The sequence below is a fragment of the Lissotriton helveticus genome, chromosome 1_1, assembly GCF_964261635.1.
Source record: "Lissotriton helveticus chromosome 1_1, aLisHel1.1, whole genome shotgun sequence".
Classification (NCBI taxonomy): domain Eukaryota; kingdom Metazoa; phylum Chordata; class Amphibia; order Caudata; family Salamandridae; genus Lissotriton; species Lissotriton helveticus.
The window spans coordinates 760707808-760720326 of NC_136057.1; the positions used below are offsets into that span (position 1 = coordinate 760707808).

General features: G+C 43.6%; 1 protein-coding gene across 1 annotated transcript in view; it reads right to left on the reverse strand.

Annotated features, from left to right (window-relative positions):
- Positions 1-12519, reverse strand: part of CNTN1 (contactin 1) — a 664003-nt gene that overhangs the window by 368618 nt on the left and 282866 nt on the right. Inside the window, exon 14 of the mRNA XM_078674301.1 lies at positions 11540-11660. Within this exon, the coding sequence (XP_078530427.1) occupies positions 11540-11660 (121 nt within the window). The remainder of the gene's footprint in view (positions 1-11539; positions 11661-12519) is intronic.

The following is a 12519-nucleotide window of genomic DNA, read 5'->3' on the forward strand; positions in this document are numbered from 1 at the left end:
GAACAGCTCGCTAACTCAAAAAGCTGCGGAAATTTATCAATCCAATAGGAATAGGCTTTATGAAGCAGGAGAAAATGTAGGGAGACAACTAGCTCTCAAAACTAGACAAAAGCAAACATATAATAAAATAAAGAATATTGAATATGAGGGACAACAATATACCTCCACTCAAGATATCGTAGGTGTATTCCATAAATATTATCAAAAACTCTATCAGAAGGAAAATGACCTTCTACCTACCAGAGACATGAAAATCTTTCTTAATGAGTGGGTGCCTGAACTAGAGTTATCTAGAAAACTAGATCAAGCAATTAAGTAAGATCTGGAAAAAGAAATTACAATCTCAGAGTTGGAGATTGCATTATCAGAGCTCGCTAATGGGAAGGCGGCTGGTCCCGACAGGATTCCTTTAGACCTTTATAAATTGTTGGGTAAACAGATACTACCCCACCTATTAGACTTGTTTCTGGGGGTTCAATACCACTCAAACTCACCAGAGTCTTGGAAATACACGAACATAGCGATATTCCCAAAAAAGGGAAAACCTCCCCAGCTTCCATCTTCATATAGGCCTATTTCCCTCATAAACTCGGACTCAAAGCTATACGCCAAGATACTCGCAAATCGGCTGAGGGGGGTCATCGAACATCTCGTATCCCCGTGGCAACATGGCTTTATCCCTGGGCGGGGTACGACTGATCATACCCGTAGAGTCATCTCCCTATTTGACATCATGGGCGCCACGGGAGGAAAAATGTCGATGATCCTTCTCGACGCCGAAAAGGCATTCGATCGAGTGTCTTGGCAGTTCCTATGGGACATTATGGAATTTAACAACTTTGGACCAGGCTTTATTAAAGCCATAAAAGCCCTGTATAGTAACCCTAGGGCTAAACTATCCATCGGTGGCTTTGAGTCAGAGTTTGTTGAGGTACAAAGAGGCACTAGACAGGGCTGTCCCTGCTCCCCGATATTATTTGCCCTAGTAATTAACCCTTTAATTTTAAAACTTCTTACCTCCCCTCAAATTCAACCAGTTAAGGTGGGTCTATATTCTACTAAAATTTTAGCATACGCCGACGATATTGCCGTGCTTACAACCAATCCGGCTGACGCAGTAGAAGAAATAGAGCAAATAACCCAGGCTTTCGGTTCCTACTCTGGCTACTCCCTTAACAGGGACAAAACTATGGTTCTTTGCACAAATAACATCATATATGATAGCCCCAATAAAGTTAAAAACGCAATCTATCTCGGTGTAAATATATCTTCAGAGGTGAAAGAGATTAATAGGCTTAATTATGATCCTTTGATTAAGCAAATAAAAACTGAGCTTAAGAGGGTAGATAATCTACATCTATCAATAATTGGGAGAGCGAATTATATTAAAATGAGTATTTTTCCTAGAATACTCTATCTATTTCGGGCTATTCCACTGATGGCTGACAGCAGTACTATTAAAATCATCAATTCTACAATTTCCAAATTTATATGGAGTTATGGAAAAATTAGGAGAGCGCTACCATTCCTAACTCTCCCCCTACATAGAGGTGGCCTGGGTATCCCGAATTTGACATTTTATCTTTGGGCGACACTACTCCAGCAAATGGGCCCGCTCTTTAAAGTTAAACCCTCTAATTCATCCAATATAGATTCCTATATTCCCTCTATCTTTGAACTTGGGCTAGGTGATAGATGTCAAGGATTATTTCTGAAACAAATTGAAACATCATATTATAAAAAGACCAAATTTAAGGTGATTGGTGACGCGTGGAAAATTTGGAAACTTGCCTCTAAACAACTAGGCATTCCAAAAATAACCAGATATATCTCTCTATGGCATAGTAAGATCATACCATCATGTTTAAACGACTGTATATCCAGGAAATGGGAGAATCTAGGTATTTATACACTAGGTGACTTTTTAGGACTGAATGCTATTCCATCTTTTGAAGGGCTACAGCAGAGATTTGATATTCCATCCACAGACTATTTAAAATATTTCCAAGTCTTTACCAGCATCCGCAACCCCAAACTCAATATTAATTTAGATAGTTTTCACTTCTTCTCTATTATTGGGAAACGAGCTACCAGGATAGGCACCTTATATGACACACTCTCTGAATCCTCTACTGATGATCTAGATCGTGTTGAGCGGTCTTGGGCGCTAAAACTCAGAAATTCAGATGTTGATATTGACTATTCCTTAACCCTTTATACAACATTATTTTTAGCACCCAACCTTAAAGCACAATATTACAAAACCATTTATAATCTTTATTTTACCCCGTCTAAACTTTTCACGTGGGGACTGCGGGTAGATGACTGCTGCCCAAGATGTAGACAGGGACAAGCAGATTCAATCCACATGTTTGCTGAGTGTCCGAAACTTGGTACTCTACAGACAATGATTGGAGGATTTTGGGCCCAAATTTTTGGGCGGAATCTTAGGTCTTCTGCTACATTATATCTTCTAGGCCACGATGAATCCTTAGGTTATAGTATGAAAGAAAGGAGGATTGTTTTCCTGGGAACTGCCGTCTTCCGCATTATCTTGGCGGCCCGATGGAAGGATACAAATGTACCCACTTTCCAGATGTGGCTTAGTCGATTTCTTGCCATATACAAACAGGAGATAGCTATATATAACACAAGAGGTAGGAAAGCTAAAGCCCGGGGTACCCAGATTTGGGCCCCAATCTCTGATTGGTATCTCAATATAAGATCTTCCCACTGAGATAAGATGGACAGATATCTTTTAGTCATACATATGTACTGGATGTTAATGTGAATGCTTTTTTTTTTTTTTTGTAATTGTTTATTTTTTTATTTTATTTATTTATCTATTTTTTTTTTTTTTTTATGGATGTATTATTGTTTTATTATGCTGGTATTCTTTTGTACAGAAAATGTTTGATTGACTATTATAGATCATGCTCAATAAAATAAAAAAAAAAAATAAAAAAAAGAAAAAAAAGAAAACTGGAATCCTTTTTATTATTGATCTTGCCTGGAGCTGGATTTACCTGCTTTTGGTTCTCGCATAATTTTTAGATAAAGAAATTCTTATACAAAACTGGTGTGGTTTTCCTTTTATGAGTGTTTTTACTGTGTCATCGCCGTTGTGTGTTGCACAAATACTTTACACATTGCCTCTGAAGTTACGCCTTTGCTGCTCTGCGCCAAGCTACCAGGTCGGAAGCGGTGGCCCCTACTTGGACTAGGGTGCATATCCCTGCCAACTAGAGAACCCGGTTCTAACACCGGGAATATAAGAAAGAACATGCTGGGGGCGTATGATGTGCCGAGATCTGCTTCCCCGCCACAGGGGGACTCACAGACAAGTGTGGAGCTCTTCTACCAACCCGGGACTGGTTGACGGATATTTCATATTTCTTTGATGTGTCCTGCTATGCTTAATTTGTTCATTCGTGTAATCTTTCATGCAATGTTGTTATTTGCTCTGGTGCCCGACTGGCGTGGCGTTGCCATGCCCTATTATGAATACTGTAGTGTCCTTTCCTAGTGTTCTAGCTTTGCATTGTGCTTCATTTGCTCCCGCAGATATGCTAAGATTCCCATTGCACATGCACTTAGTTAGCTATTTTGGGGTATGCCTCTTTGGTGGTTGTAAGAGGCTGGGTGGTGGGTGGGGGGGGGAGTGTTGGTTCAGTTCTAATGGTCTTTGCAGTTTTTTTGATTCAGTGGTTGCAATGTGGCTTGGATCATGCATGCATGGCATCGCGTTTGTTGTGACAGTATTTCAATGGTTTGGCTAGGGAATTTGCCCGGTCCTTCCGGGTTTTTACTGATGACATGGAACGTGAGAGGTCTAAATACCACTAGAAAGCGTAGGCAGGGCCTTAATTACATAGTACGACACGAGGTCGATATTGTGTTCATACAAGAGACACATTTGTCTGCATCAGATCAAGCTCCGATTGTGGCAAGATGGGGTTCTCATAGGTTCTTTTCCAATTACAGTCGCTATGCTAGGGGGGTTGCCATCTTCATACATAAACGGGTCCCGTTTGCACTTCATAACACGTTCCAGGAACCCGAAGGCCGTACCCTGATTGTTACTGGTTGGTTGATGGGACAAGGGGTTACCTTGGTTGGGATTTATGGTCCTAATGTGGACTCCCTGGCTTTTTTTCATGATTTACAGGTACGGCTCCTTTCACTCGACCCCGGGCTATTGATATTGGGGGGTGATTTCAATTTCCTACTGGACCCCGCCAAGGACAGCACCTCTGCTTCCCTCGATACTAAGCCCCGTGCCCGACAAGCCCTCCGGCACAAATGTTCTCAGTTTTCCTCGGTGGACGTTGAGCTCCAACTGCATACACACCTTCCGGATTTCACCCATTACTCAGGGTTTCATAACACATGGACCAGAATCGACTATTGGTTGGCTGATGTACTTACCCTCCCTCGCACACTTTCGGACCACTCTCCAGTGATCTTGTGGTTAAATATTCCCAGACCGCGGGGTTATGAGAGGCAGTGGCGATTCCCTGGCCGTGCATTGTTAGATACGGTTTTTAATGAGGAGGTCAGACTGGCGATTGAGGATTATTTTTACATAAACACTGGGTCGGTGGACACGTGGGGAGTTCTCTGGGAGGGCTTTAAGGCTTATATTAGAGGAGTATGCATTGCCAAACACGCTGGTGTCCTCCGCTCCACTTTGAATCACATTGAAGGTGACTTGCTGCTTTAGACCATGAGATGCTCGCTGTGCCTTCTGGGGCTGGGGAGTCGAGGCGTTTAGCGCTACTACTGGAATTTAGAGAGGCCGCAGAAAGGGAGCTGTTGTTCCTCAGTAAGCAACAAGTTGCACGGCGCTATGGCGAGGGCGAACGTCCCGGTAAATTGTTGGCCAATACTCTGCGACCCCCGTGTGACTCTGCTTACATCACGGAAATGACTGGCCCTAATGATACTCCACTGTATTCTACCCCGGACATTTGTGGCCATTTTCTTTTCTATTATAAACGCTTCATACCTCTAAGCTCACTGGTGATCTGCAGGCCAGGGGGATTACCTATCAGAGGTCGCTCTGGTGTATTTAGAACGTTACATGCGAGACTTTCTGTTGGTCCCCATCACTCCGGATAGTATTGTGGAGGCCATCGATGCCTTGCGTGGCTCGTCGGCTCCCGGTCTTGACGGGTTTTCGGACGATTTTTATAAGGCATATAAGGACATCCTGGTTCCGCGGTTGGTGGAGGTCTATGCGGAGGCGCTTGAGGTCAGTATCCTTCCCCCAACGTTCAGAGAAGCGGTCATCATTCTCCTGCCCAAACCAGGGAGGGATCCTAAACTGTGTGGCTCTTACCGGCCTCTGTCATTGTTGAACCTAGTCTATAAAATATTGGCCAATTTCATTGCGATTAATTTGTCTTTATTGATGGAATCTATCATTTTGCCGGCGCAGTCGGGATTCGTACCCCACAGATCCACCTCTCTTAATTTGAGGACCTAATATACCGTGTTGGATAGGATTGACCCCTCCACGCCCACCTCTGCTATACTTCTGGATGCTGAAAAAGCGTTCGATTCCCTCGAATGGCCTTTTTTCCTATCCGTCATGCGCCGTATGGGTATCCCGGAATGCTTTGTCTCCACGGTGGCTCTGTTATATACCAGTCTGACAGCCAGGCTGCCCCTGAACGGCACTCTCTCTGACCCTTTCCCCTTGTCTCGTGGTACGAGACAAGGGTGCACTTTATCCCCGCCCTTTTTTATTTTGGCCACGGACCCTTTGGTGCGCCAATTCCAGGAGAACCACTTACACCGTGGCTTTCAATTTCGAATGGGTCCCCTTTTTATTTCATTGTATGCGGATGACACTGTCCTCTATGTTAGGATGCCCCATACAAATTTAGAGCCCTTGATTGGTGTTCATATTCATCTCGACTCTGCTACAATGATTAGACTCAACTATGGCAGTCCGATGAGCTCGTTGGAGTCACAGATCGTGAAATGGCTACGTCTTCCGCTGTCCATGGCAGGTAGGATTGCTATAATTAAGATGGATGTCCTGCCCTGGTTTCTCTATCTTTTTAACAACATTCCTATCCCTCTCACAAATACTTTTTTCATTCAACTGTGTACGCTACTATTGCGATTAGTGTGGGGGGACAAGATGCCCCGAGTCTGCTGGTAGGCTCTTACTTTGCCATATGATAGAGGGGGGTTCGGGGTTCCCGATTTTTATTTATACTACCTGATTGCACAATGTTGCTACGCATATGTTTGGTTTCACCCGGATACCCGCGTCCCATATTTAAAGCCGGAGGCAGACTTGGTACTCCCGCGCCAGCTCGATACTATCCTGCCTACGGGTTCAAACGGTCTCTACCACAAGCTACGTAGGTTGTTGGGATTTGAATCATTATACTCTCCTGAGTTACCTCTGCCTAATCCTTCTCTGCTCCCAATAATGGGGGAAACCTTGGTCCATTGCACCCTGGAGAAATTTCACGTTCGTGCACTTGGAGATTTATTCCCGGATGGTCACGCCTTTTCGATATCGGAGGAAGCCCGCTTCAGTGATCGCACATTTATGGACACCTTTGTTCGGACTCGTGTTCGCTCCGCACCTCGAGCCATTTTCCTTTGCTTTCCTTCTGCCCCTGAGCCGATCGCTCCATTGACGTTGTTGATACAGAGCCCTGCCGGTGCGCATTTGATTTCAAAATTATATAAACAGTGTTGTGCAATGGTGGGGACCTGGGGATCTGGGTTCGAGTCTCGGTAACGATGCCAAAAACCTCCTGTGATTCTGGGCAAATCACTTAATCTCCCCGTGCCTAAAATGAAAGTGTGTCCTCATGTAACGTAACTGGTGCTATGTAAAGCGCTCTGATACCTGATTCGGTTCGGGTCTAGTTCGCGCTATATAAAACTCTGCAAAAAAATACCAGGGTGCGGACGGCCTGGGAAGTAGACTTAGGTAAGCCGATTTCCGACGACCAGTGGGAACAGTATTGTAGGGCCACCGGGTAGGTATCATTGAACAGCAGACACAAACTACTCCATTTTAAGTTCCTCCGCAGGATGTACCACACTCCCGCACGCTCCCATAGAATAGATCACACCAGACCACGCCACTGCCAGAGGTGCTTGTCTCCCTTTGCCGACTTCTCTTACCTTGCCTGGACGTGTACTAAAATACATCAATACTGGATGCTTGTTCACTCTACACTGGGGGACGTACTATCCATGCAGCTTTTGCCCACTCCAGAGATTGCTCTGCTGGGTTATGTGTCCAACTTCCCTCGGAAGGTTAGAAAACTGGCTGCTTTGGGCTTTTTACCGGCCAAGCATGAGATTGCGTTATTGTGGGGTAGTAGTAGAATCCCCACTCTGCAAGCCTGGCTCAGAAGCTTGGCGTTTTGCAACGTCAATTGTGAGGAGTTTTCCACTTTAATTCCTAGTTCTTCCAGACCCGTGGACATATGGGGCCCATACAGAGACTACATAGTACGGTACAAGGTGACACAGGGCACACAGGCGGCTGCTGGCATAGTCCCTGAGGGGGTGGGTTAGGTGTCCATTTTTAGGTACGAGTGGAGGGTATTATTTGTCACTGCTTACGGACATTCTTGCCTCACTGTGGCTAGGTTTGGTTTTCATTGCTGTGGACGATGAGATCTTCTTCTATTTTGAACTACTGTGTTGTTAAATCTCTTATGCATTGTATGTGTTCAATATTTTACTGTACTTCACTTCTTTCTTCCATTGCCACATGTGACTGATCTGCTACATGTGAATTCTGACACCATTGTTGTTCTAATCTGCATTGTACCATCATTGCAACGCTTCTGTGTAAATACCAGAAAATAAAGTTTAAAAAAAATCTATATTAGATTGGCACAAAGATATACAGATCTGAAACAGAGCTTATTTTCCAGAAATCATTGTCCTAGAGATAGAAATATCATCTTCTTAAAGTATTTTCTGGATGATGAAATAAAAGGTGTGGCAATTTTTATCTTGAAAGCATGTTGTAAACTCTACCTAGACCTAGAGTGCATGACACAATATAAACATTACAGAGATTATCTTCATAAAATATAAAGGTCATTATTATATGTGACCGAGTTTTATATGAGATAATTATCCAACACAATTAAAAATCCGAACAAGGTCTACAGATTTTATAATTCGTCATAAGTATTGCCTATTAGTTTTGACCCTGAAATGATGCACAACATGGATTTTGGGTGCTTAACACATACAAATCTGCATGTCCCAGTATTAACTGGGCATTTCCCCACGAAAACATATCAGCATGTTTGACCTGACAAAATCTATATAGGGCATGTTTGTAGGATGTATTATCACACAATCTCACTGGTAAAAAGCAACCAAATATGTGGCCCTGACTCAGGGCCAGCTTTAGGGCAGTGCGACTGATGCGGCCGTACTGGGTGCTGACCTGCGGTGGGGGCGCTAACCTGGGGGAGGGCACTGTGTTAAGCAATAACTTATGATTGGAGAGACGAGGGGCACTTTGCCCAGTAGTAGTGGGATGATGCGGTGCCAAAAATGATTGTTGCACCGGGCACTACCATTGCTAAAGCCGGCTCTGCCCTGGCTTTCTATGCATGCAATAAGCCTATTCACTGCATTTTGGCTTTGTGGTGCTCTTCAATACAAGAGGGGGCACCGGTCCATAGTAGATTCTGTTTTTCAGAGACTTAAGCCATTATGGACCAAGACAATTAAACAAGCCTCTATCCTCAATAGCAGGTTCTAGGAAACCCTCTAAGTGAGATTCCTGCTAGTGCAATGATAAATGCACAGATGGCTGGGGCCATGCGCTAGATGTTTATTTACATGAGAACCTGTTGCAGCATGGGAACATATCTACTCACTGTCATGGACCTATCACAGGCCGGTTCACATTAGCACCTTTGCCAAAGAATATACATCCATTTCAGTACCTCTCATTCTAACTCTTGTAGCTTGGGAGTGTACACAAATGCACACACAATCTTACAGGCATGAACACAGACAAGGGCACTTTCTCCCAGCCTGTCGGTAACCACCCAGAGGTGCCACGCATCTGCTCTGGGCAGGAAGTAAAATATGTGCAGGTTCTGTCTGGATTCACTCAGTACTGAACTATGCCTTGAATTACTAGTTGGCAAGCATGAGACTTTTTGTCAGGAGCTCTGAGCCAATGTTTTGTGAAGATTCTACCCCATGGGCAGTGGAATAGGATGACAACTAGTTCCCTAAAGTTGCATCACCGAGGTTGGAAACCTTGCAGTGTTGAACTTGGTCTGTTTCCCATACTTGACTTCAAACTACTAAACAGGAATCAGCGAGTCCAGTTTCTGGTGACATATGTTTGTTCCATGTGTCTCGTGCCTACTGAAGACTGGCAGGAAATAGAGCTATATGAATTCTGCGGACTTATGGCCTAAATCGGAGTAGTAACAGACCGTGCTGCCTTGGGGTCCCTAGAGTTCATTCGGTGTATCCTCTAAGTGGGAGTCTTGTTCCTCTCAGGGATCTTCTATGGTCCTGGAAAATCAACTGAGCATGACAGACCTAATGCCCCATAGTGTGTTATTGGGGCATATCACCAAGTAATAGCGATAATTATCGCTAATGCTTGGTTAGAGACAAAATTTTACCGCTGAGCTGCGGCGATTTTTATCGCAGATAAACCTTGGTATTACCAAGGTTTATCGCAAATGCGATAAAAAACGGCCGCAATGCATGAATATCGCTGAAAAGTCAGCGATATTCATGCATTACCGAGCTAATGCTCTTAGCCATGTTATCCACCTCCCATTGGATAACATGGCTAAGAACTGCTCAGGGGAGGTGTTAGCTTTTGGAGATATTCGCGCTTAGCGCGAATATCTCCAAAAGTTGGTAATAGGAGATAGCGATGTTAGCGACTATTTCCAGTCGCTAACATCTTGGCACGCCCACTTTGCATGTCATTAGTGATAAATATCACTGACATGCAAAGTGGGGCCCAAGATGGTCGCTATCTCCTACTAGCTGTCGCTAACTGGTGTTAGCGACAGCTAGGTAATAGGGAGATAATTTTATCTCCGCTTTCTTGGCTTTTAAAGCCAAAAAAGCGGAGATAAACCCCCTTGATAATATGCCCCATTGCTCTTAATTCCTTAGAGATATTCTAATAACTAACTTTTCTCGAAATCTTTAGAGAAGCTAAAAATAGTGACACAGAGAAAGAGAAATTATTTAAATAGAACAGAAATGTAAGTGAGAGGCAAGTGTGGAGGAAGCAGAGCAGAATGCAAGTATAAAAAGATAGATGAAAATAAAAAAAGCATTTAGGATGGGAAGACGGTTGCTGCAAAAACTGGAAATAAAGAGGAAAGATAAAGAGGAAGAAAAAGAAAGGAGCATGATTGAATGATAGAAAGAATGAAGGAGGATAGAAAGAAAGACAGCAAGAAAAAAAAACTAGCAGGAACACAGAAAAAGAGAAGGAAAGTAAGAAACAAGGTGAATTCAAAAATAGAATAAAGTAATAGAAAGAAATGGGAGGTGGAAGGAAGGGCAATAGAAGCAAAGGAAAGAATACATGGAAGGAATATGAAAAGAAGAATGAAAGGAATGGGAGAAGGAAGTTCAAGAAGATGCCAAGAAGAAAGGATGAATCAAGAAAAAGATAAAAGAATGGAAAGAAAAGAAGAAAATGATATAAAAATATAAAGACGAACCGAACAAATCAAAGATGTAACAAAATAAGAATGGACAGAGGGAAATAAAGATGGACAAAAGGAATAATAGGAGGATGGAAAAAAGTCAACAAAGAATGTTTGAAAATAGAAACGAAAGATGGCTAAACAAGAGGACAGTATGAAACAAGAGTAAAAGAACAGAAAGAAAATGGAAAGAAGTAAAGAAAGAAGTTAAGACAGTTTTGTGACCAAATTAATTTCAAATCATGCTGTAAAGAGCATCATTTCGCACAGCTTTTTTCTTCTTCGAGGAAACAATACTCCGTTCTATTTTAGAAAGTGCTACTGTCACTTAATTTGGTCTTCGTTTAGTGTCATAGTACTCAAAGTCGGGGGTACTTTATTTTCCTGGCTATCCCTTGACAGAAGTCCTGTAAATAACTGTGAGATCGCAGAGACGTTATTGCTTATTCATAATTATTTTTAAATTAAAGGTGTGAGAGGTGTGGCGCCGCGGCCAGGGCGACTGACACTGGAATCTGGGGATCACGGTTTGATCCCCAGCGCCGGCGGCAGGTTAGCCCAGCACCATGTGACTCTGGGCAATAGTTTGCTTAATCTTCCCGACGGCCCCCAGCGCCTAGAGACCCTAACGGGTGATTGTGCGCTTTACAAATGTGGATTATTATTATTATAATAGAGCTTCCTCACTGGCCTCCCAACTGTTGCTCGATTCAGGCTCTGCAGAGCACTGCACTGAATGCAGTCTTTCTCAGCAGAATGCAGTCTTGCTTACATATACTTAACCTACATATAGAAGGTAGGTTAAAAAGTTAATAATTAGAAATTCTTACCTCTGACAACCAAGTCAGCAGAAGCTGAAGAGTTATCCACAATTGTCTGTGCCGTGCAAATATATTTTCCAGCATGTCTCAGCTGGACATTTTTAATAAATAACTCACCACCTCCTTCAATCTGTTGAAAAAGAAGTATAGTAAATGTAAATAACCTTTATAATTCGCTAGAGGGTATACATAATTCCTCACTCAGAACCTTTAAATTGGTTAAAAGTAGCACCTTTTATTTACAGCTCTAAGAAATGTTTAAGGTGCGGTATGGAGCACTATATGAATTGAATAATTAATAGCAGTAGCAGTCACAGTAGCATTAGAAACTCGTGCATTCAAGGCCTTTAATTTGCATACACATGCCGACCATCTGCTTTTATCACAATATACCAGGGGGCAGATTTATGATGACTGGCGCATCCCCAGGGATGCGCCAGTTATTTTGTGCCACTGCTCCGCCACCCATGGTGCGCCGCATTTACAATGCGGCGCACCATGGGGCAAAAACGGCACAGATGCGTGACGCATCTGTGCCGTAAAGGTGGCGCATTGCTGGAATTGCGTCGCAAGCGCGACGCAGCTCCAGCAAGGCTCGGGGGTGCCCCATCTTTACAATGCTGCGTGAAGACCTACGCCTGCTTCAAGCAGGCGCAGGGTTTTGACGCAGCATTGGCCTGAAAGTAACTGAGTGAAATCTTATAGATTTCACTCAGCCACTTTTGCGAGGCGCACCTGCCCCGGAACGCCCACCCTGCGCCGGAACGCCCACAAGTGGCGCAGGGCTTTACAACGTGACGCATCTGCCTAGATGCGTCACGTTGTAAATGGGTCGTAGGGATGCGCCACATTTACACCGCAGTTGCGTGACGCAAACGTGGCGCATTCCCAACATAAATCTGCCCCCTTATGTCTAACCATGCAACATACGAAGGAGTGCAAGAAGGGCTTGCACTATTTCCAAGGGCACTCCAATTGGAGAAAAAACT